At 30.7% G+C, this 26,928-nt stretch overlaps 5 protein-coding genes across 5 annotated transcripts; 4 read left to right on the plus strand and 1 right to left on the minus strand.

Annotated features, from left to right (window-relative positions):
- The first annotated feature begins 6,454 nt into the window (after nt 1-6,454).
- Nucleotides 6,455-7,808, plus strand: LOC114181630 (uncharacterized). Its single transcript, XM_028068135.2, has 2 exons — nt 6,455-6,723; nt 6,976-7,808. The coding sequence occupies exons 1-2, from the start codon at nt 6,556-6,558 to the stop codon at nt 7,501-7,503; spliced, it is 696 nt and encodes a 231-aa protein (XP_027923936.1). The 5' UTR covers nt 6,455-6,555; the 3' UTR covers nt 7,504-7,808.
- A 1,561-nt stretch (nt 7,809-9,369) lies between these two features.
- Nucleotides 9,370-10,089, minus strand: LOC146887298 (uncharacterized). Its single transcript, XM_085672089.1, has one exon. The coding sequence runs from the start codon at nt 10,087-10,089 to the stop codon at nt 9,370-9,372; it is 720 nt and encodes a 239-aa protein (XP_085528215.1).
- A 1,040-nt stretch (nt 10,090-11,129) lies between these two features.
- On the plus strand, nt 11,130-12,625 carry LOC146887299 (serine/threonine-protein phosphatase 7 long form homolog). Its single transcript, XM_085672090.1, has 4 exons — nt 11,130-11,740; nt 11,814-11,901; nt 11,973-12,371; nt 12,452-12,625. Exons 1-4 carry the CDS (start codon nt 11,130-11,132, stop codon nt 12,623-12,625), a joined length of 1,272 nt encoding a protein of 423 aa, XP_085528216.1.
- Nucleotides 12,626-20,326: 7,701 nt separating this feature from the next.
- On the plus strand, nt 20,327-21,346 carry LOC146887300 (uncharacterized). The gene has a single exon (XM_085672091.1). The coding sequence runs from the start codon at nt 20,327-20,329 to the stop codon at nt 21,344-21,346; it is 1,020 nt and encodes a 339-aa protein (XP_085528217.1).
- Nucleotides 21,347-24,394: 3,048 nt separating this feature from the next.
- Nucleotides 24,395-25,700, plus strand: LOC114182625 (uncharacterized). Its single transcript, XM_028069527.2, has 2 exons — nt 24,395-24,651; nt 24,867-25,700. The coding sequence occupies exons 1-2, from the start codon at nt 24,478-24,480 to the stop codon at nt 25,413-25,415; spliced, it is 723 nt and encodes a 240-aa protein (XP_027925328.2). The 5' UTR covers nt 24,395-24,477; the 3' UTR covers nt 25,416-25,700.
- Nucleotides 25,701-26,928: the final 1,228 nt, after the last annotated feature.

A 26,928-nucleotide genomic window follows, 5' to 3' on the forward strand; every position in this document is an offset into this window, starting at 1 on the left:
TTTATAGTTTTATTGGTTGTTGTAATTTGTAGACAAAAGCAATTTTACAGGATGTTAAATAATTGTATGACACTGGCGGAACGTGAAGAAAATATTTAAAGGTGTTAAATTAATTTTTTTATATATAATTTTTTAATTAAAATAATTATTTTTTTTTATATAAATCATGCAATTCAAACTTTTCAACTTTTAATCTTCTCAATTTATTGAATTCATATAAATAAGTATTCTAATTTTTATTTCAATTCAAGATTATTCAACTAATTCATTGCATGTAGTTGAAAATACAAAATATCAACATTTTATAATGTTGGGTTATACTAATTTGAGAAAATATAATTAGGGTTCATGCCAATTTCATACAAAAAATTTCTAAAATCATAGTTAAGGTTCATATTAATTCGAAAAAACTTAATTTGGGAGAAATATCATAATGGAAAGAATCATAAATCTAACATACATAAATCATACTAAGATACGTATTCATGAGATCGTGTGAGTCTGCATTGTTTGTTCTCTTTATTTTCCAATTTTTTTTCCTAATCTGCCTTTCTTTTATTTCACACCTTTTTTATAACTTGTTGTGAAAGAACCTTATATCTATAAAACTTTAATATTTTTAATTGAGTTATTAATCTACCAAATTAATTTTTATTTTACTTTTTAAACAATATATATATATATATATATATATATATATATATATATATATATATATATATATATATATATATATATATAATTAAAAGCTTGGGGAGCATCCCAAGCAAGTTCCGCCGATGATTGCAGAGTTCCTTTATAAGTTCTGTTTTTTTTTTCTGCAAACATAATTTTTCATTCTCCCAGTAATATGGGAATTCTTTCAATACCTGAACATTAACTTGAGTTTCGGATTATTCTAATCTTATATTAAAAGATTCACTTTATATTTAATCTAATCTTATAAAATTAATTCATATAATAAATTTTACATCAATTTATATATTATGAATTTTATATATTATAATTTTGTATTAATTTTAATCGACAAATATCTAGCTAACATAACTTACAATGAAGTATTCATAAAGAAACAAAAACACAAGTTAAATGAATTCATGAAATTAATCGTTGCTGGTGCAAATCAGGTTATGATCCTAGTACTGGTATGTAAAAAGATTCATATGCTCTGGTGTTGTAGACACCAATTGAAGGGATGAGAGAAAAGGAACTCAATGTGGTCTAAAGAGGTATATTGTAGAGATGAGAGAAAGAGATCTATCATACATATAAATCTTGTCTATTTTCAATATTTTAATTATTTTTGTCTGATAATTTTTTTAGAAAAAATTAAAGTCATGACACTAATTCTTGAAGGAGAAAATTCCAATAAACATGAACCTTTATTATTTATTTTCTTAGTAAATTTTTTATTAAAATTTATATGTACAAGACCAAAGGTTGGATATCCAACATATCAAAACTAAGGAAAGACAAGGAAAATGATGGAATTAAGTTAGATTTAAAGTTCAATCTCAACGATAGTTATTGTTTGGTAGATTTATGGTATTATCCACTATTGAACTATTATCGAACTATTTATTAATGTTTAGTTTCATTGATTTTTTTGGAATTAACTTAGTTTTAAAGTCTATTTTTAACATCTAATTTAATATTCTTAAAAAGTTAAAGAAAAATTTTAATATTAAAAAAATTCACGTGTTTACATGATAGGAGGCCTTTAAAATGTAGGACCATCTGCTATGATTTTCATGCATGATATGGCTTCTTGATATTTTTTTTTTTCTGGTTCCCTCTTGAGTGCGACTCAAACAAAATGCATGTACGCAGAAGTGTTTGTCATTGAAAAGAAACTCACCAAATTCTAGGAACGTGGTTTATGATGATGCAATTTGATGTGAGACATCATTTTTATGCTACAATTATGGTAGATTTTGGTGCATTTTGCTTTCGAAAAATAAAATGAAAAGAAGCATCTTGGATTGTGATTGTTTGCATGGCTTATCATGGAAGGAAATGCACGCAAGCCAAACATGAAATACGTGCTTTGCACGATAAGGACTTTCTTTTTTGGAAACAAGCTCTTCTCGGAAAATATATTTCTCTCAAATTATACGTTTGTTTTATTTTTAATAATTTTATAAGGAATTTCATTTATTTAACACTTATACGTGAGATAGGTTAGAAAATTTATACCTAGTTTATATTTATCATCTATACCTATATATTCATATTTATATATATTATACAAAGGAAATTTTAATGTGTAATATGATGTAAATTTATATAGGAATTTGAATTTCTGAAGATATGTAATATTGTCATATGAAAGCTGAAGTAAGTGGGAGTTAACTTTTGAAGAAAGGATTATCATCTTCTTTTTCTCATGTTGGGAATAACAATAAAAGTTATAAAGAAAACAACACATTCACGATTACATTGATCAGACACGTATGTTATAATATTAGGGAACTTTTAGCTATGGAATCATGTAATAAATAAAAAAAAAATTAGCTAAGTAAAATTTTAATATATACAAATCCGGAGCATAATTGAAAATTTTAATTTGCAAATAACAATTTACTTTTTTTTTTTAATTAGATGCAAATATGTGATTGTGGAAATTAGTATATGATATCAATTAGGTCTAGATCATACACAAACCATTTCTTTGGTGCACCAAATAACTTCAAATAATTGAAACATAAATATATAATTAAATTCCATTACAATATTTTTTTTTGTGTTGACAAAAAAAATAATAGAATATATTATTTGTTTTATCTTGATATTTCAAGATTTATACAAGCATAAAATTGCTGCGGAAAGGAAGGGTTTAACAGAAATGAAATAATTCAGCAAAAAAGTTATTTTAATTAGTTTTTTTATCAGTAAAAAATATAATTGCAGTTACAACTATGTTCATTGTAATTTATTTATTTATTTAAATCAATTTAAATTTATTAGATTCATAATGTGTTTTCCAAAGGATGGGTGATCCTAGAAAAAAAATGATAGGGACAATCACTCAAATTGATGCAATTGCATAATAAAACTTTAATTTTCCTTTTCTTTTTATTTGTTAAAGCTTTAAAATTTTCTTTCGATAACCCAATAATATTATAATACTACATTCAAATTTTTGTTTTAAGAAAAAATATATAGACAAAAAAAACTATTTCATTTTGATAATTTTCTACCACAAACTTGACTAATACGATAACTTCATTTATAGTGTTTTTTTTTTATATATTATAATAAATATATACGCAATTTGAACAAAATAAAATAAAATAAAATAAAAATACGAAATAAATTATTCAGAAGCGTATTGAAAATTGTATAGTCCTTTTGCTTTAAATAGAAACGACAAAACTGGTCCAATTGAGTGGTTGTTGTATATTATAAAAGCATGTCCATCAAACTTTTTTACGATCCATAATTTAGATTAGAAAGGGACACATATTTAATCTTCTTCCACTTTGTATCCTTTTGACCACATTTCTTTATTATTCTTTCCAATACTTTGGAAAGGTAAGATTAGATAGACTTAGATATCCTTAATATTATATCAACTAACTCCAACACAATTTAATAATTACACTTTGAAGTTGTTTAAATATAATGCCAACATATAAAAAGGACTTGAGTGAAGAAAACAAAAATTATATGCGAAATTATTTCATATCTTAAAAAAATAATCTCATATAACTTTTAATATTTTATTCTAAAATTAAACGTCTTTATGTTAAAATTTGATTCATCTTCAATTTTAAAATTCTTTTAAGATTTGACAGGTTTACATAAAATAAAATAATAGTAATAATTATCATAAAAACAACAATAATAATAATAATAATAATTACCGTCATAATAAAAATAAAAATAATAAAACGAAAATGAAAATTGATAAAGTCAAACAATTCTTATCACAAGAATAAGAAAACAAAGTAAAATTGTAAATGAAGAAAAAATTAAAAAGAACCTAGATTGAGACACGTAAAACACTCTTGTTAGAGATAAAAAACTTCCAATATTCCTCAATTGGTTAGAGTAATTTTCTATATGTTTTATTATTGATAGGAGGAGAAGTCCTGTTTATACATACATGGTAACCTATAAAATATACAAATCAATTAGTTAATACGAATATTTACATAAAGAGTAATAAATCATAAATCATATGAGGATCAATCATAGGAATAGATATATCAAATTGACCATTCATTCATAACACTATTTATATTTTAGCGACTTATTATTATTGATTCTAAATTAGTCTCTATTTTTAAATGAGATACTAATTTATAATCAATAATGATAATGATAAGTATCTAAAATGTTGAAAAGCTAATGTTATTTAAATTTTAAATTCTAAACCAATTAATAATATCTTATTATTTTTATCTCTAAATTTTATTATTATTTAATAATTTTCTTGAAGTGAAATATACCTTATTTTTAATTTGGTTGCTATTCAAGTAATTATTTCACATAAAAATGCTGTCCTAAAAGATAATTGTTGATGCTGAAGACTGAATGCAAGAAACTTCATAGTTAAGTAGTAATAAGTCCAAACAATTTTTTTTTTTAAATTTCAATGGGCAAAATAAGCATAATGTCCGAAGGAATAAAAGCATATATTTAACCTAAAATCAATGTAACATTTTCCACGGTATAAGAAGTTTGACTTGTAAATTGCAATAAACTTCTTTAGTTTAATTTTTTATGTTCCGAACTCTCCACAGTGTGCAATGGTAAAGTTCAAGAAGCAACAAAGTGAAAGTCCCGTTGAAGTTAATAAATATTATATCAGAAGTTTGGTAGTCTCATAATATAAAATATGCAAAAGTCTTCAAAACTTTCTCACAATGAAGGGTTTCTTTAATGGCAGCTAAACCTAATTTAATTGAATGTATGCATCAAAGCATTTCTAATTTTAGGCTATAGTATGGAGAAAAAGGCCTATGCACTGAATTGACTTTTGTAATTAAGATCTATTCAGCACAAATTCTCATTACTATATCAGAAATTTTTAAAGTTATGCTAAACCATAATCAATATTCTAATTAATTAAATGTATTTTTTTTATCCCATGATTTTGACTTAAAAGATCTCTGCTTATTTTTGAAAGGAGTGGTCGCTATTTGGTGGGTGGGTAGTTCGAATTGGATTCCTCTAGATTCCATTTTTCCAATGTCCCTACATTCCAACAGAGGAATTTTAATTTACTCTCGTGTATTTGTTTAGAAATTTTTGAATAATTAGGAGAGGAATAACAAAAAAAAAAAAGAGTATAAAACAAAATAAGTTACGTAAGATAGCTATAATAAGCAATAAAAATATGAAAAAATTAATTAAAATTATCATAAGTTATTTAAAAAGGATAGTTAGCCCATAATTATATGAGTTCAAATTTTTTATTAATTCTTTTAGTATTATCCAACATTAAAAATATATTGTGGTGATTTATATTTTAAATATCTTTTTAGTATATTTTAAAACGTCATGGTGATTTATATTTTAAATATCTTTTTAATATATTTTAAAACATCACAATTAATGATAATTAACGGATTACGAATACATAATAAAAGAACATTACAAAACAAACCACCGTCAGAGATTCCAAATTTCAATTATACGTATAACATTACATCATCTATTACATTTTTCTCATCAAGACACTTATTTTTTTATTAAAACTTATCAATAATTATAAAATTATATGTCATTCAAATAAGTGAACTATTATGGATGCAACGGGCGTGAGAAGGCATAACGTGGGAGAGACAAAAATAAAAAAAAGTTTTTATTGGTAATAAAGTTATCTTTTTAGAGTTTCAGAAATAAAGATCCTTTTAAGAATAGTCAACAAATAAATAGGTGTCTTAGAGATTTTTATGCTCAATTAACGTTTTTTTCCAAAAAAAATTGTTTTTTGTCCAATAAAGTTAACGTTTTTGTTTTTTTTTTATAGATTATGTTTAATAGAGTTTTTCTTTTTGACTATTTTTTTAGAGAGGATAGGACAACCCACTTACTCATTTAATTATATTTCTTCGTGCCGATAAAAAAATTAATTTATCAATAATAACATTAATATACTTATTTTTTATTTTTATTTATTGTGAGTGTAAAGTCGAAAGTCACACATTAAAGTATATAACATATAAAAAGAAAAATTCACAATCTCATTGAGATTTTAAGTAAAATCTTTTGTATGCAAGTTAGTTCGAAAAATCATATAGATATTCAAACATAATTTCCAAAATAAAACTAGAATTTCATTTAAGTTGCACTAAACTCATTTTTTTTCTCAGCTAGCACCAGCACTAGCACCAGTAGCCCCTAGTTGCCAACATATCTTTTTGCTTTTGATGTTGTTCCACTCACACGATCGATTTTCCACTATATATAGAACCCTTCTGGCTGGGAGAAAGAATCCAAAAGGATCACGGCATTCATATATAGAAGTAGCAGCGAAGCACACACTCACAACACATAATAACCCTGTTAAGCACACAAAAGAGAGAGAAGCACATAAATTTTACCATGGAATGGAGATCATATTATCTTGATATGATGCTTGTTCCATTAGCATATCTGGTAAACGTTGCTTATCATGTTTGGTTGTGGCATAAAACTCGCACACAACCCTTCTCCACCACAATTGGAATCAATGCTCATGCACGACGCTTCTGGGTGCCCTCCATGTTGAAGGTACGTTAGAAGTTTTATATCGACTAAAAATAAGTAATTTCATAGTATATAAGTGTGATACAAAATTTACCTTATAAGCTATTTTTGTGGGGTTGAATTAAACTTAAAATCCACTTCTAACATGGTATCAAAACTTATCCTAACGAGATTTCTGTTCCACCCTTTATCGGAGGCGTATGACAGCTTATAAGGCACCACAAAATAGTTCTTAACATCTTTTGGTTTTTCTTATTATGTTTTAATTCATGGCAGGACATTGAAAAGAAGAACATCCTAGTGGCACAAAGTCTGAGAAACTTGATTATGGGATCAACCCTTATGGCCACCACAGCCATTCTTCTCTCAGCAGGTTTGGCAGCAGTGATAAGCAGCACCTACAGTGTGAAAAAGCCTCTTGATGATGCTGTGTATGGTGCTCACAGTGAGTTCATGATAGCACTGAAATATGTGACACTCCTCACCATATTTTTGTTCTCATTTTTCTGCCACACTCTATCAATAAGGTTCCTGAATCAGTTGAGCATCCTTATTTGCACACCACAAGATGCCATGTCCTTGGTGACCCCAGAGTATCTCACAGAGATCTTGGAAAAGGGAACTGTGTTGAACACTGTGGGGAACAGGATCTTCTACTCGGCAATTCCTCTTTTGCTTTGGATCTTTGGGCCAGTGCTTGTTCTCTTGTGCTCTGTTGCCATGTTGCCTGTGTTCTACAACCTTGACTTTGTTTGTGGGAAAGTGAAGATGATGGTGGTGAATGATAAAAGTGACTTAGCTTGATTTTCTGGTGTTCTTCACTTCACCCGAGACCAACAACATGGAATAGACAAGGTTGTTGCGTATGTGATGTTTCGAACTTTGTCATGTAAAGGTAGTAAGTATAGAAGCTTTATCGAAATAATTCAAAATGGCTTTTCATAAGTGGCTTTGAATAAGATTACCATTAGCCTTTTATGTGTCACCAAAGCTTTTTCTGTGTGGCACTAGAAGATCTTTTCATTGCTCATAGGCCATGACAAAATGTGTAATATTTTTACCATGAACATCTTTTCATTGCCGAATGAAATAGGCCATGACAATGTGTATTTAAACGATTTACATTTATTGATTAGTATATTAAAACGAAGAGTTAACATTCTCGTAGTATATGTTAGTGACCCGGAAAATATCAAAAGATACCTTATTACTTTCGCACCAAACAAATTTTTACATCTACTTTATATTTACTATTTTACTTTCCAATCTTTCTTTTTGTATATAAATACAAAAGTTTAATTTTTTTAACGACTAAAAAACCCTAAAAGTGGGGGAAATTTGTAAAAAGGGGTTTGTTTCAAGGCTTATTTGTAAAATGGGGTCGGTTTGAAAAAAAATTGCAAAAATGGGTCGTGTCGTCCGGCGGGGGACGACATTAAGGTGAAGTCGTCCTCCCAAAGACCGGTTTCCTTTTATTTTATTTTTTAATGAAGTCGTCCGGCCTCCGGCCGGTTTCTAAGATGAAGTCGTCCGGCAGGAGGCCGGTTTCAGTTATTGTTTTTTTTTTTTCGTTGCAGTTTTATTTTATGATTTATAAATTTTTAATTTTCAGTTTTTCCAATCATTTACATTTCTTAAATTTTTGTATAGTATATTTAATTTGTTGGTATTCTTTTATTAATAATAAATTAATTTTAAAAAATACATCATATAATAAAAATAACATAATAAAAATTCGCAACCAATACATAATAAAAATTACATAATAAAAATTACATAATGAAAATAATATAATAAAAGTTACATGAAAATTGGATAAAGTGATAAATTACTGACGGTAGGGACAGTTGCCCCTATGATGTCCTTCATTTCTACAATATGAACATTTGCTTCGTCTGTTTGGATTTGGTTCATCCATCTCATTATGGATTCTATTAGTTGGTGGTCTTCCCCTTACCCTACGACGCATGTGTGGGTCTGGAATGAAATTCGGTCCGGTGTATATGGACCAATATTCTTTATTCCTAACCGGATGAAACTGTATTTCATATGCTTTGTTGATGTTGTAGAGGCCATAAACTGGGTGAATGTATGTGGTTAGGTCTATATGTGCAAAAGAGCAAACAACTATTACGTGATGACAAGACAGTCGAACAGCTTGAAAATGACCACAATCACACCACCAATCATTTAATTTAACTGTAAAAGACATTGGTAGGCGGTGATCATGTGGAGAAAACATCTCTTGAACTTGAAATTCGTTATTATCTCGTGAGTATCGACGCACTTGACACATTCCCGCTTGTTGTTGATTTTTTCTAATAATAGTATTAATTTCCTCGGGATACTGGTGGCCTGCTCGTAACATGGAGTCTGTCTTAACCCCTCTCTCAACAAACCATGTTGCGGTCCTTTCAAATGTTGCCTTAATTAGGGCACAAATTGGTAATGAACGATCTCTTTTCAAAACAGAATTCATACATTTTGCCAGGTTTGTTGTCATGTGTCCGAATCTACTACCCCCGTCGTAGGCCTGAGTCCATTTTTGTATGGTATCCTATCGATCCAAGATGCCACTTCTGGTGAATGTGATCTCAAAGCCGCAAATTTAGCATCGAATATGGGTTGTTTGACCTCGTAAGCTGTAAAAATGCAATTATATTAGTTAATTTAATTATCGAATGTGATGACTGAAAGAAAAATTTTATTACCCATATTCTTTAACCGGTTTTTCAATTCGTGATTCTTGAATTTTTTGTTGAAATTGGAAGCAATATGATGTATGCAGTATACTGATTCCAATCCATCTGCTTCCCATTGTACTTCTTCAGATTGTAGGGCCGCCAATATGCCTTTCCCCCTGTCTGTTATCAAGCAGAGGTTTGGTTGTGGTGTAACGTGCTCCCTTAAGAGTTGAAAAAACCATATCAAGGCCTCCTTTGTTTCTCCTTCCACTATAGCGAAGGCCAAAGGGAATATATTACGTGACCCATCTTGAGCTAGTGTTGTTAACAATGTCCCTTGATATCTTCCTGTGAGAAATGTGCCATCTACTTGGACAACTGGCTTGCAATAATTGAACCCTTGAATGCATGGTCCAAAAGACCAAAATACGTGTTCCATAATATAGCAAGAAGGGTCAGGTTGGCCACTAACAAGTCTAGGAGATCCAGTGCACTGAATTATTGTGCCGGGATTGCTTTCTTGTACAGCTTGATACCACCTGGGAAGTTCATTGTAAGACTCTTCCCAATCTCCAAACTCCTTAGCAAGCGCTTTTTGCTTACCATTCCAAGCTTTGTCATATGAAACTGAATATCCGAAACGATTCTTGATTTCAGCTACTAAACTTTTGATAGGTATGGAAGGATTTTCCTTTACAGAGTTCATCACAATAGAACCAATTTGGTTGGAATCAAGATTAACATGATCTGCAGATTGCATGGTTGACAAACAAGTGTGGATTCCGTCAATCTTTCTAATCTCCCAATTCAGACTCCGCTTGCTATAAGCAGCCCGTAAACGCCACGGGCAACCTTTTTTGTGGTCGACACATTGACATATAAATTTTTCAGATTTGCTCTCAACAACCACAAATTTGTAACCATTGTCGATGTGGTATTGCTTGATATATGACACTGTGGACTCTTTTGTGTCAAAAGACATCCCAATGCATAATGAATTTTCTGTCACTGGATTTGAAGCTTCAATTGAGGTGTGACTTGATGAGCCAGTATGATCTGTTGTATGGATTGTATATTGGTTGGTAACCAACTCATCTTCACTAAAATCAGACAAAATATCTGGATATTCACTTTCTCCTGCCATTTTCGTGCAAATATGGGTCGTGCAAATATGGTGAAGAGTAAAAGTTTCGTACGGTCAGAAATAATATGGGGAGAAAAAACTATGAGACTTGAAGTGTATAAATCGTGTGCAAATAATCAGTATTAATGATAGCAGTCAACCATATTAAATAACCTATTTGAATACACTTTGACGTAATTAAGATACTGTTTCTTAATAAATAAGTCGTTAATGTCAACTACTTCATTAAGTCAGCCGCATTAATAACAACTACTTCATTAAAGCCAGCACATTCATTAGGCCAGCGCATTCATTGAGCCACAACTTCATTAATGAACAGTGCAGAAACCGGTAGGGGGCCTGGCGACATTAAGTGAAAGTCGTCCGCAGTGATGACGACTTCACTTTAGTTGTCGTCCGCATTAATGACGACTTCAGTGCCGCGCCACCTGACAACGCCACGCGCGCGCGAATCTGCGCGCATTTATTTCCTCGTTGATCGTGCTCATCAAGTGTGATTCCTACTGCGCTAGTTCCAAGCCACGAATTCAGGGAAAGTGGAATTCAGAGATTCTTTCACTCCCTATGCCATCACAGTCCAATTTTTGCATGCAGTGGTCTAAATGCTCTCAACCACATTGCACGAAAGATGGAGATCAGAAACTCATACATTTCACTTCCCCCATGGAGAAACCACCGTGACACTAGAAGATGTAGCCGTCCTCCTTGGCCTACCGATAGACGGAGATGTGGTAACTGGTCCCACTACGGTTGACGACATATTCGCCACCTTCCATGAACATCTAGGTGTCATTCCACCACCGACGGTGATAAAGGGGAACTCAATTCGAGTATCTTGGTTAAACACTACTTTCCAACAGCTTCCACCCAATGCAAACAATGAGGTTATTGCTCAATACGCGAGGGCGTACATTCTCACATTGATCGGAAGCATTTTAATGCCAGACACGTCTGCAGCTAGGGTACATGTCATGTATCTACTTAGGCTAGCTGACTTGGATGTCGTCAGAAATTATAGTTGGGGCTCTGCAGTCTTGGCTTGTCTATATCGTTGCCTAGATCATGGCATTCACCTACGCCAAGAAAATATTGGTGGATGCATGATTTTGTTACAATGTTGGGCTTGGGAAAGGATTACTTCTATAGCCCCACCACTTCAACCTTTAAGTGATCAGGAGGTGGCTGATGGGGATGGTTTCCATGTCTGTAGAAGGTACAAAGCTAACTTTTAAATTATTTTTTTTCTTGTCATTTAACTAACTTTAAATTGCAACATTTTTATTTAGGTGGATGAACGTAACGCATCGGATAAATCCAGCTTCAATTTCAGTTACTGATTTTCGGTTGAGATTTGATCAAATACGTACAAGACAGGTAATACTTAAGGTAATTGCAAGTAATTTGTTTTTAAAAGTTTAAAACTAATGTCTACAATTTGGTTTCAGTTCTTATGGAGGCCTTACATTCAACCCGAAGTTAGTCGATTGATTGTGATTGACATCCCTCCGGTCTTCAGAGCAACAGTACCAATAATTTGCTTTGCGACAGTAGAAATCCATCAGGCGGATAGGGTGATGCGTCAATTTGGTTTAAGACAAAACATTTCGCCTGAGCCGGTTAACCTGGATCAAGTTCACAGGGATGACTTGAGGGGGAGAAACGACAGAGATTGGGTGGCACATCATCACCAATGGATTTCAATTTGGAATGATCGACAAAATCGGATCATTCAAGATACACCGTTCAGCGGAAACGGTCATTTGCGTGATGAAACACCGTATATGCAGTGGTACATCAACCACACTATCCGCTATATATCTCCATCAAAATCTTTCGACGATGAGGTTATTTATAATACATTTGTAGCACATTTGTTTATCATACATACTTATTCATGGCAATAACCATGTTATTTATTTTACAGTACGACATATCACAAGAACCTTCTCAGCCTGCTTCACAACCCTACACTGCCCATGTTGGGTCTTCTCCAGATTTCATGCATCATCACCAACCCTTTTTCGAACAGTCCCCTATGGGTCAAGGTCAAATGTTTGGACATTCACATCCTCAATTTGGCAACCCATCAAACACCTGATTCCAACACATCCCTTCCTCATACGGTTTCTTCCCGCATCAGTCAACTTATGGTGCTGGTCCATCACATATGTTTGGAACCACAACCATGACACCACCATCTGCCTATTATCCAGGATCTTCATCATCAATTCCATTCTATCCTCCGCCAATGCCTTCCCAATCACCACAAATTCCTCAAAATGTCCAAAGTCATCAAGATGAAGATGACGATGACGATGACGATGATGAACCACAACAACAACCACTAACACGTCCCAACAGACCCAGAAGAAGACCAACATGTGGAACCGGAGGACATAGATGACTGTTTCATTATTTTTAAGTTACTAAATTATTGTATTTTAATTTTTAATCATTTAAAAAATATATTAAAGTTTATTTCTATTTTTATTTCAATTTATTACCATTTACTGTTTTAAAAAAAAAACTAAAATGAAGTCGTCATCCGCAAAGACGACTTCACCAACGCAAAAGCAAAAACCGGCCTTCAGCCGGACGACTTCCATTTTTTTAGAAAAAAAAAGGGGGAAACTGGCCTTTGGGAGGACGACTTCACTTTTAAAGTTGTCCTCCCCCTGACGAAACGACCCAGTTTTGCAAATAAAATTTCAAAGGATCTTTTCTACAAAATTTTGGTCAAAGGGACCCTTTTTACAAATTTCCCCTAAAAGTGGATTGTCAAGTGATGTATTTTGTGTTAAAAAAGATTTTTCATATCAAAATTGACTTCACCACAAACAATCCATGGAACAGAAGGACGCCTAAGATTGTGATAACTATCTCTATGATGGTTGTTAAAAAATCATAATGATATGAAGTTTAAATTTTTTACTGGGTACTTGACATGAATAAAATAAAATGGAAACAAAAAGAAGACATGGATAAAGGAGAAAGAAAGTCACATGAAAAAAATTAAGTACACGAAAGTAATTTATTATTCAAAACTAATAATATTTTAATTTATTCAAATTGAGATGTCAAATAATTAATTAAAAACTTTAAATTTTTTAACATGTTTGAAATTTGCCTAATCAATCTTTTTTAAAAGGACATATAAGATCACTCTCGAAAGTTACATTAATAAATCAACATTTATGAATTTTGAATTCATTTTGTATCCCATCCAAATCTAACATTATTAATTAATTTGTGTTGATTTTTGTTTGTTAAGTTTGATTTTTGGTTAATATTAAATGTTGATTTCTTTATAGTGATATGTATAGATAATTAGTTATTTAAGAATGGTTATGTAAGGATCCTAATTTTTCATTACTTCATCAAAGAAAGTAGAGAAACTAAACTTTCCCAAATTTTATTATTGTCATCAAGGTAGTCAAAATTTGATATTTTAAATCACAAGATGGTAATATTTTATGATTTTACATTATATTTATGAGTTAGATCCTACACATCATAATCGTAATATAGTAAGACTGGTATGATTATCAAACAAAATCATAAAATTTTGTAAATCATTGTTTTTTTCTTTTTCAAATTTTCTGATATATTAAATGTTCATATTCTTTAGTCAATAAATTTAATTTAAATTAAACCTAATTAAAAGTTAATATAATTACAAATTTTGTATTGTTATATGTTTTGAGTCACACAACCACCTTTCACCTAATTAAATTAAATATTAATATAATTAAAATTTATTTCTCAATTAAAAATTAATATTAACTATAAAACACTGCCCAATCAAAATTTAATATATTTATAATTTTTTAATTTTGCAATTACAATTTTCTATAGACACAAACACACAAAGGTTAGTATTTATTAATTATAACGTTAGTATTTATTAATTTTCATATAAAGAAAATTTATATTAATACTATTTATGAACCAATATCAGATAATTTCTTTTGATATATTATTTCTCATTAAATTTCTTGAGAATTATGATACAATTTATTAAATTTTAATATATATATATATATATATATATATATAAATAAGTTGTTATGATTTATTTTTTCTTTCTTATTTTATTTTAATTTTTTTCGTATTTTTATATTTTATTACGTTAATTATTTTCATCTATTTAAAATCTCAAAAAATAAAATTAGATCAATTTCTACTTCCAATCAAATTCAATAATCATTTTATTGGTAAAATATTATTTACTTTACTAACACTCAAGCACTAAAAACTGTACCACATTTTTTTTCCTTATTTACCTTAAAACATTAACAAACTAAAAGTATTTATACATTCATTTAGCTTTTGTTTAAATTTGAAATATTTATAATAGATTAATTAAGTATGAAGTATCGTGAAAGTTATTAGTTCTTAAAACTTAGTTTGATCAAGACTTTCGGTTTGATTTTATTCCCATGTATGTGTTTGATAATATAAATAAATATATATATATATATATATATATATATATATATATATTTATTTATTTATTTATAAAAAATAAAACTGATTCTTCATGTTCAATTTCACCATTTACAATTATATTAATCTTTATCTTGATTGTCACTATAATTCGGTTATTTTTCCTATATATTTTTGTCGCAAAGTCTCACAAACTCATATCTCTAATCATTAATATATATTCAACTTCATTAGTATGAACACTCCTACACTTTGCCACCACTTTTGAAATATTATTTCTTCATTTTATTTTTTTGCCAAACATGTTTAGAAAATGTGAAAATGTATTTAATGTGTAAAACTATCTACACCCTACCAATCCTCTCAATCTTGTTCATCTCTCCCTCAAGGTGTAGGTTATGTTGAAAGTGATGTTTTTGTTGACTCCATCCTCCTTAATTAATCAATATCTTTGTTTTATTTTAAATTTAGTTATTTGATATATAAATTATAATATATACATATATTATAATAATTTTATTTCTTAAAATATAATAATTCTTTTATAAAATGGATTAATCCACAAACGAATTACGTCTTGCTACATCCGAGCAAGTTTTTGTAGACTAAAAAGAAACCTAATTCAATATAAATAACACTTTTTTCCACGAACATAACCTATTACACAAACTTTTTAAATTGATTGATGAGACAAATCTATTTTAATACTTGTACGTTCAATTTATTGTAATAAAATTTGTGTAAAGTCTAGACATTATTTAATTCTCAAGCTCTAAAATTATGATAATAGTAAACACATGTCACTGTCCAACAATGTTGGTAAAATAAAATGCAAATCCTTCAAAAATAAAACATCACCCTTTACAATGCTTCAAAATCCTTAATAAATGTGAAATTAAATTCATCTAGTGTTAGGCTTTTCATAATACCGAACCCTACACTTCTATCTTCAAATTTTGAAATAAGCATTATATTTTCTTCCAAAAGTTCCCAAACTACATCTCATCAAAGTTTGACTAATCTCAAGCTTATTTAAAATTTGTTTGAAAAACTTTTCCTCCTTTTCTCCAATTGCCTCTCAACACAAACCCCTGCTTTATATTTAGACCTTCAAACACGTTTTTTTTTTGTTCACTAAATTAGTGCAAATTTTTTATTGAAATAAATAATTTTAAAAAATTATGTAAATGCATAATAATGTATGAGAAAAATGATTTCAAAATAAAGAAGTAGTTTTGTTTTGAAAACACGACTTTAAAATAATGTTGAAGAAATCATATTTTAAAAGAACATTTTCAATTTTTAAGAGAATTTGTATTTTAAATACACAATTTATTTATTTTTTATATATTTGCACATAAGTTGGACTATACACGACTTATCTTTTTCAATTCCCTATATATATATATATATATATATATTAAACACTAAAAAATCTCTTAAATAATAATCAAATTTATTGATAAAAAAATTATTAGTTACTATAGTAACTACTTTAAATAATAATTTATAAAATAAAAATTATTGATTGTTAGAATAATTACTATTATAAATAAAAAATAATAATTGGTAGTTAAATTAGTCACAAATTAATTAAAGACTAATTAGAAACTAATTTTTTTGACAGTCAAAATTTTGATAGCTAATATTTAATGACCAAATTATAAACTAATTCTTTTGGTAGCCAAAACTTTTGGTAACTAAATTTTACAGACCAATTTGAAATCAATTATAATTTTTTTATTCATAATAGTGGTTATTTTAGAAACTAATAATTTTTATTTTATTTTTTTAATTGGTATATAAATTGATCATATAGTAATTATTAATTTTTTGTGATTAAAATTAATTGTTAACAGGTAATCTTTTTGTAGTGAAAGTGGTGAACAATTTCTTTTTATTATTTTTTTCAACACTTTTACTGTATCAGTTATTTTCCATTGTAGTGATTTTAAATTTTTTATATATTTTCCAAATTTTTATATAAACATCCTTTTATCTTATATTGTTTTTTAATAATTCAATAAATTGGGTTTTCCAAATTTTGTACCTTTTTTAAAATTTTAAATGATTATCTTTTTATTCCGAGATATCTTTTTAATACTATGACTAGTTTAGTAGAAATATTTTTTTCTCTGTGTATCCATTATTTTTAAAGAAAAAACATAATAATTTGTATTTTAATTTACTATGTTATTTTTGTTATCTTCCTTATACATAATCTTTTCAAGTTTTCAGGTTCTTATTTTAAAATAACTCCTTTACATTACAAAAAATCTGATAATTATCAACGGACTAATATCGACAGATTAAAAAAACGTCAACATGTATAATTTTTTGACAGATTTAGCGACGGATCTCAAGCAGAAAAAATATCAACGAACATTTTCATCGATAATAACACAAGAGACATTTGACGACGAATTTATTTGTCGATAATACCACAAGAGACATTTGACGACGAATTTATCTTTTGGTAAGGTGACCAGACAATTACTGACGGTTGACCGACAGATTAATCCGTTGGTAAGTTCGCAGATTAAACTTAAAAAAATCAGATTAAACACATTTCCCGAATTACAAAACTCGTCAGTTCTTCTCTTCTAAACACATCACTGAAGTCACCGCTACTGTTGTTGTCCACTGTTGTTGGCACTGCCCCTGTCGTGTCACTCCCAATTGCTGTCAGGACGGCCTTTTACCGACGGATTTCAACCCGTCTAATATTAGCTACGACTCTTTTACCGACAGATTTCAATCCGTCGGAAAAATTAGATTACCGACAGATATTTGTTGTTATGGACGGATCTCGACCGTCGATATTCCCTGTTTTTTTTTTTGTAATGTTAGACACTAGTGTATTAAGTGGTACTAATCTCAACCCAACAAATTAAGAGATACTAAATATATTTGTGGAGATCTGAAATCTGATGGTAGTACTATAGTAATCAATGTAATAATAAGGTTATAAACCAAAATGCATGGTAGGTACCCTTTGCCTGCCAAAAGAAAAAATTGAGGAATATTATGAAACAAAAATTATTTTGAAGATTCCACATAGATGGAATAAACACTAAAGATTCCTTTTTTAACCGTTATGAAGCTTGCTCCAACAAAGTATTCGTTGGATGGTTCCTTAATTTTGTTCTCTTCAAAGTAAACACTGAGATTCTTTGTTTAGATTTAAAAAATATGAAGGAACCAAATTCCATCTACTAAATAAAGTGAGTGCTATGCTTCACACGTATGGTGATGCCATGTTAGGTGTGCAAGGGACAAATTTGCATATCAAGAATATGTATTAGGGATGCCCTTTGGAACAATAACCAACATAATTTGCATATCTACCTAACAAGTTTTTCAAAAGAGAAAAAAAAATATGAATGATTGAATATAAAGTGATAAAATACTTAAGGGTTAAATATGTTTTTGGTCCCTCAAATTTCAGTGAATTTTGAAATTAGTTCCTCTTCAAAACTTTATACCAATTTAGTCATTCATCTTTAGAAATGCGTGGATTTAGTCCTTCTTACCAAATTTTATTAAGTGTATTTGACATTTTAAACGCATTTTATGATAATATTTAAGTTAACATTGAAACAAAAATGTGTCAAACAGTGTAAATAAGTCAAATACTATCATGAAATACGCTTGAAACGTCATATAAACTTAACAAAATTTTGTTAAAATGACTAAATTCACGCATTTTTAAAAATGAAGGACTAAATTGGTCAAAAGTTTTGATGAGAGACTAATTTCAAATTTCGCAAAAATTTGAGGAACCAAAAACATATTTAATCCAACACTTAATGGTTAGATGAAAGAAAAAGAAGAAAAAAAGTCGTAGATTCGATTTTCGATTAACAATTTAGAGAAATAAAATTGGTTTGAAGAGTGAATCTATAAACGAGAACGAGAAATGTTATAAGTTTAACTATTCTCGCTAAAAAAAATTAACAACTACCATTTGTTGGTAAACAATTGAATATAACACCACATAGTATTTATTTATAAAATACATAAGATGGTTTTTTGTTCTAATTAACTAGAATCATTTTAAACATATTTTCGAACTTAAAACTTTAAAAGAACGAATATGTCATTTTTTTTATTATTTAACTTTTTCATTTTTTCTTAACTTGGATTAACATCTTAATTCCTAAAAGTCGGCAACTAATATCGCTTTAATTTTGAATTAATTGTGGATACATTGTAATATATGTTTTTTATTATTATTTTCATCTAGGCTCTCTAACTCATTCCTAGCACACTTCTAGAATCCATGCCAAACTGATAAGCTTTTAATGGGTTCAGACTCAGATTTTAATTCCTAAAATAGGTGCCAAACTAATAATCTTTTAATTTCAAATGGGTCTGGGTTCATCTTAGATCCATTGTTTTTTTTAATAAAGAAATGAGCTTAAATATTATATAATAAATCTACGGGAAGCATATTCGGAAAGAGTTAAAAGCATGGTTTATTCTTAATCACCCCGGCTTCCAACTATACTTTAGCATTTTGGAATCATTGCAGAATGCTATGATCTACTTTCTCTCATTTTCTTATTCTTTTAGGTTATGACTCATTAACTAATATTATAGTGTGACTTTGGATCAAAATGCATATTTGTACGATGAGAAACATCTCTATTTCATGACATTTTTCAATCTTTAACTCCACCTCTTAGAAATTCAAGTTTTTTTTTTTTTTAATTAGAATCTTCTTTTCACAACTTATTCAAACAACAAATTTAGAGTTACGGTTGTGAAAAAAAAAGACACCATAAAATATTGTAAATTAATATAACTTTTTAACAATTTGTTTAAAATTATCATTAAAGGTAGAAAACACTGAGAGTCAACAATGATTACTTATAGAAATATAGTTAAAGTCAATAATTTTTAAAAATAACGATGATTTTTTCATAGTCGACATTGTTTCCTTTATTTCGGTCAAAAAATAATTAAACTCTACCAAACGAGTTTATGAGATGATAATCATCCTCTAGTTATATACTTTTTAGATTCTTTAAACCCACGATACTTGAATTTTGTTAAAAATAAATTTAAAGAACTAGTACATGCATAAGAAAAAAAATATATATACCGAAGAATATTAGATAGGAAATCATAAGATGTGACACAAAATTGATGATATACGAATGGAATATAAATGGTTTAAACTAACTATAGTAGAATGGAATATATAAAGTTGTTGAAATTCCCTAGTACTACTAGTATATAATAAGGAGCTTCTTTCACAAACTCATTGGTGGAGAAGAAGTGCACAAAGTCATGAACATATATATATATATATATATATATATATATATATATATATGAAGGAGTAGACATGTTATGTCTTCAGGAAACCAAGTTGCGAGATTTACAACCATCTAGCTGTTACAACCTGTGGGGGGATAACAATATAGACTGGGTGAGCATCTCGGCAGTGGGAAATTCGGGGGGAATTTTAACAATGTGGCATAAAGACAGATTCAAGTTATCAAAGCATGCTATAGGGAATTCTTACATAGGAGTCATAGGAGAGTACTGTAATAATGCCAATAGAGACCTAACTCCAGTTGTTGTATTTAATGTGTATTCATCCTGCAATTTTAATGAAAAAGTCAAATTGTGGGAGGAATTAATTAACTTTAAGATGGGAGAAATATGTAGTCAATGGTGTATTTTAGGTGATTTCAACGCGGTAAGAAAACATAATGAAAGGAAGGGCATTAATCCGAGTGGAAACACAACTCGAAGAGAGATTCAAGGTTTTAATAATTTCATAGAGACAATGGAGTTGTTAGATGTGCCATTGATTGGAGGGAAATATACTTGGTACAAAGAAAATGGAATGGCTAAGAGTAGAATAGACAGGATTTTGGTCTCTACTGAATGGCTAGAGCATTGGCCAGATAGTAGACAATACATTATGGGAAGGCAAGTATCAGATCACTGCGCTTTAATGCTTAAACCGGTCACAGTTGACTGGGGACCTAAGCCATTTAAAACATTCAACATTTGGAAATCTGATCCAACTTTTAAGAAGACGGTAAAACAATCTTGGGAAACCTATATTGGGAAAGGAAACCCGATGATAATTCTAAAGGAGAAGCTGAAAAAGTTGAAGTTTGACTTGAAAACATGGAACAAAGAGGTGTTTGGATTCATAGGTTTGAAGAAACAAAACCTTCTCCTACAACTTAATGCTCTAGATAAGGTAGATGATGAAAGCAATCTCGGGGATGCAGATAAGGCAAGACGCATGGAAGTCTTAAGTGAGTTGAAGCTAATATTACATAAGGAAAGTGCACTATTAAATCAAAAGGCAAGACTCAAATGGATAGAACAAGGGGACACCAACTAAAAGTACTTCCACTCAAGAATAAGATGGAGGAGGATTACGAATGAACTAAAAGGGGTGGACGTGAATGGGACGTGGTGTGAGGACCCAACAAAGGTAAGGGAGGAAGTAAGGCGAGTCTTCCAAAAAAGGTTTTCCGCACCTAAATCGTTCAATATTAACTTCCGTAACATTGAGTTTCAAACAATATCGGAGGAAGACAACATGCTATTAATGAAGGAAATAAGTGATAACGAAATAGAGGAGACCATAAACCAATGTGGAGAAACGAAAAGTCCAGGTCCTGATGGCTTTAACTTTCTCTTCCTAAAGCACAATTGGGAGGTGCTGAAGAACGATGTTAACAATGCGGTAAGATGGTTCTGGAAAGAGGGGAAGATCCCAAAAGGGTGTAATGCTTCATTCATTACACTAGTACCAAAAAAACAAACCCCTCTCGACCTGGATGACTATATACCTATTTCTCTAGTCGGTTGTGTGTATAAGATAATATCTAAGATCCTAGCAAATAGGCTTAAAACTGTGTTGCCTAAGATTATAGATAACACTCAATCAGCATTCATTAAAGGAAGAGGCCTCTTGGATAGTATTTTGGTAGCTAATGAGATAGTGGAGGAATATAGGCAAAAAAAGAAAAGGCTGGCAATAGTAAAGGTTGACTATGAAAAAGCATATGATTCGGTCAATTGGGATTTTCTATATCATATGATGGAGAGAATGGGCTTTTGTGATAGATGGATCAGTTGGGTTAAAGAATGCTTGGGCTCCTCTTCGGTGTCAGTTCTGGTGAACGGGAGTCCCACTAATGAGTTTACCCCTACAAGAGGTCTTAGACAGGGAGATCCTATGGCACCTTTCCTTTTTCTTATTGTAGCAGAAGGCTTGGCAGGGTTAGTCAGACAGGCTGTTAAGAAAGACTTGTATAGTGGGATTAAAGTTGGCTCTAATGAAACAAATGTGGGGTTACTACAATTTGCTGATGATACCCTCTTCCTGTGCGAAGCAAAAGCTCAAAATGCACGAACTTTAAAGGCTATATTAAGAAGTTTTGAACTGGCGTTAGGTCTTAGGGTTAATTTCTCCAAAACTAAAGTTGGGGGACTGGGCCTGGATGCATCTATGTTGAAAGTATTCTCAAACACCCTAAATTGCAAACATATGGATATTCCGTTTGTGTACCTTGGAATGCCAATTGGAGGAAATCCAAGGTTAAAACAATTCTGGCAGCCCATGATTGAGAACGTCAGCAGCCGACTAGCTAACTGGAAAGGGAAACTTATAAGTATGGCTGGCCGAGTATGTTTAATTAAATCTGTTCTATCTGCTCTGCCTTTATACTATATGTCCTTTTATAAAATGCCAAAATACGTGAGTAACAAACTCCTAAAAATGTAAAGAAACTTCCTCTGGGGTTGGAGTTCGGAAACTAAGAAAATAGCATGGGTCAAATGGGAAAATATATGTAAATCAAAGGAGGCAGGGGGACTTGGCATAAGGAACATTCAAAATTTTAATGATGCACTCTTAGCCAAATGAAAATGGAGATTAGGTACGGAGGATAATGGGTTATGGAAACAGGTCCTAGAGTCAAAGTATGGGTCATGGAGAAATCTTAATGATCCTATCGTATTAAAGTCTGCTTCAAGATGGTGGACAGACATTCATAAGGTTTGCGGGGGCACGTTGCAAGGTCTTTGGTTTGATAATAGCTTTGAGTGGGTGTTAGGTGATGGGAAAAAAGTGAAGTTCTGGGAAGACAAATGAGTTGGGGAAGAAACACTTAAAAGTAAGTTTCCAAGGTTGTACATGATATCAAACTGTAAAGATGGTGCTATTGGGGAGGTCGGTCACTGGGAGGACAATGTTTGGCATTGAGACTTATTGTGGAGGAGACCACGATTTGTATGGGAATCAACTATGGAGAAACAACTCCTCCTCGTTATTGACGGGCCACGATTACGAAAGGAGTATTTCGATACTTGGAAATGGAAAGAAGATGAGGATGGGATATACTCAGTAAAGACAGCTTATAAAACATTGCAGAAAACTGATGAAGAAGTACAGAACAATGAGTTCAAAATGTTGTGGAGCACAAGAGTAACTCCTAAGGCTCAAATACTAGGATGGAGAGTATTCTTGGATAAATTACCGACTAAGGATAATTTACTTAAGAGGGGGGTTCAACTACAACATAGTCTTTGTGATTTGTGTAATACACATGAAGAGACTACAGACCATCTATTCTTCTCTTGTAGGGTGACCCAAATAGTTTGGAATATGTGTGACAGGTGGTTAGGGTTATGCACTGTGCACCACATTAAAGCCAGGATCAACTTTCAACACTTCCATCTTTTTGACTTTAATAGTAGACAAAATCTAGCTTGGCGAGGAATGTGGTTAGCTATTATAGGGGAAATTTGGAACCATAGGAACAGTGTAATCTTTAAACAAAGGAAAGTTGACCCTATAGAAATCTTTAGTCAGGCTCAATTGACAGCTTGGGTGTGGATGAAGCACAAAATTCCAGCTGCCTTGTTCTCCTATAGTGATTGGTGCTTATCCCCACATACATGTCTAAAATCTCTATGATACGGTAATGTTGTGTGTTTCAGTGTGATAGGTAAGCAAATACAGGTTCCTCAAGTGAAGGGAAGAAAGTATCATAATGCAAGGCTTAACTATAGCGATGCTATAGGATCCAGTCTGCAACACATCAGACATGGCTGAGTTCTATAGCTATGGAACTGCACAACAATAGTGCTAGAGGGGGCTGACTGCTGCTATATCAGAGGCAACAACTTCATATCTGCAATAGAGGGGGCCGTATGTCAATAGTTTCATAGATGTTGCAGAGCCTTATGTGTAGTGTCATGGTGATATACTAAGGCTACATCTTTGTTCTTGTTAGGTTTTGGTTGATGGTTCTCTCTTGCTAAGCTATACATCAACACTTACAGGTTTTATTTTTTGTATAAGGGTTAGAGCACCCCTTAAGTGCTCTACTTAATTAATTTTTATTCTTTGTTGATAAAAAAAAATGAACATATATATATATATATATAGAGAGAGAGGCATTGTTCACCAAAATTGAATTATAAAAGACTCATTTGAAATAGGTAGAGATATATATATAGATGCGTATGGAATGGAGGACATTTTACCTTGATGTGACGCTTATACCCTTAGGGTTACTCCTAAACCTTATCTACCATGTTTGGTTATGGTACAAGGTAAGGACACAAGCTTCCTTAACCGTCTTCGGAATAGATGCCGACGGTCGCCGTTTATGGATTCCCGCCATTATCAAGGTATATATATGCTTCTTAAAATTTCATACACTTAGAGTTTAATTCATACGTTAAAAATCCAACTGTACCGTATAAAGATAAAGAATCGTTAACTCATTGTTTAAGGTTTTGAGTTGAAAATTAAGTCAACCTTTTATCTGAGTGGATTCACATTTCAGTGGTATTGTATCTTTTCCTTGAAGTAACATTATTTTATCTTATTTTTCATATGGAAGGATATCGAAAAGAAGAACATTATAGCAGTGCAAAGTGTTCGGAACATGATGATGGGGTCAATCTTTATGGCGAACACAAGCATTCTTCTCTGTTGTGGGCTTGGAGCAGTGATAAGCAGCACTTACAGAGTGAAGAAGCCTCTCATAGATTCAGTTTATTATGGAGCACAAGGGGAATTTGTTGTGGCACTAAAATATGCAACCATCTTTACAACATTCTTGTTCTCGTTTCTCTTTCACTCTCTATCAGTTAGGTTTCTCGCCCAGTTGAGCATCCTCATTTGCTTACCACAACATGTCATCACCTTCGTTACCCCTGACCAATATCTGACCGATCTGTTGAGAAAAGCCACCATTTTGAATATTGTCGGAAACAGACTTTCACACACCGGACTTTTCCTTCTGCTATGGATCTTTGGACCTGTCATCGCATTCTTCTGTTCTGTTGCCATGTTGTTGGTGTTTCATGAGGTGGACTTTGTTGCTGGGAAACAAAAGATGAACCTAGGAATTCGTGAGGGGAATGATGGCTCACTGCTTGAGGTTTGAATTAGATTTTCAAGTTTGACTTTATAATTGTATTGTGAGGAGTATTTTGCAGAATCTCATTACTAAAACTGCGCCAAACAAGACAAGTTAACCAAACACGGCCAGAAAAATGAAGAACATAACGCCTCTGTTGAAGTGCATGTTACGTGGGGATAGATTCTCAGACATGTCTACTTTAACTTTGATATCCTCAATCTCCTCCTTCAATGTGATTTTTCTCTTCTGCTTATATGTTTGAGTGGACCATGATATTTTCTTGTGCTTTGTTACTTATTTCTCAATTCCATATATTAGTTTTGGGCTTCTTACTGCACTCATTATTTTTTTTTCTACACCGTCAAACTTTTCGTTGCTTCCCATTTTGTCCCCTCCTAATTATATATTAAATAATTGAATGTAACTCTCATCTTCTTCCTCCCCGATACCGAATCAAGCATTAAGTTCTCGTCATTCTTAACTGCTTTGCTGGTATACTACTTCAACAAACTAGCCAAACTCAAAAGAGTATTTTGTTCATTATAAAAAATTTGGGGGTGCAGGAAGAAAACAATGGATGCGAAGAAGCACCATTTTCTTTTTTTTATATACAACATCAATTATATTTTAATGCACAGCCTCTACAAAAAAATTGATATTATAAAAATTCAAAATACATTATTAATGCATAAAATCTGTTAGAAAAATTATTATCCATAAATTTTACCGACCAATCATAAATTTTGTTAATAATTATCAACAAAAAATTTCGTCGATAAAAGAAAAAACACATAATAAACCACAAAGAAATTAACAACTTCAACTATGCGCCAAGTTGCAATATTACTTCTTAAATACACAAATTTTAGAAAATTTAATTTAAATTTTTTTTATAAAAAATGGAATATGAATTTTGAATTTAATCCAAATATTTAAACTAGATTTAAATCTTGATTCAAATATTTGAATTTATATTATCCAAACTTATTTTGCTAAAAAAATAAATTTGAATCGAAAATCTAATCCAATTATTTAGATTAAAAAACATTAAATCATTAAAAATTCAATCTATGAACATCCTAAATTTCACTTTTAATATGAATTTTTAAATCCAAATACACCCTTAAGGTTATAGCTCTTTAAAACCAAAAGAAAAAGTCACAAAAGTAGAGTTCGAGTATCCAAATTGAAAAAAAAAATGAGGAAATGAGACGGACAAAAAAGTAATAATAATAATAATAAGGAATTTATATTTTGAAATAAAATATTAGGAAAAAAAATAGGATTAATTCGTTAATTGTTTTTAAATTGTTTAATTGAAAACTCCTTATTTAATGAACAGCTCTCAGGCATTGAAAATATTTTATATTGCCATTATTTCTTTTAGAATAAATCATATATTTATATTAAAAATAATTCAACAAAAATATAAAATTACTTTGTTAATTTGAATCCCTTAATTTTAAATTATTTATATAATTTGATACGAATATTATTTTATAAATTAATTTTGTAAAATTAAATTAGTATATCTCAA

This window comes from Vigna unguiculata, chromosome 4, assembly GCF_037176805.1.
Source record: "Vigna unguiculata cultivar grain cowpea cultivar isolate G323 ecotype 2 chromosome 4, ASM3717680v1, whole genome shotgun sequence".
Lineage (NCBI taxonomy): Eukaryota > Viridiplantae > Streptophyta > Magnoliopsida > Fabales > Fabaceae > Vigna > Vigna unguiculata.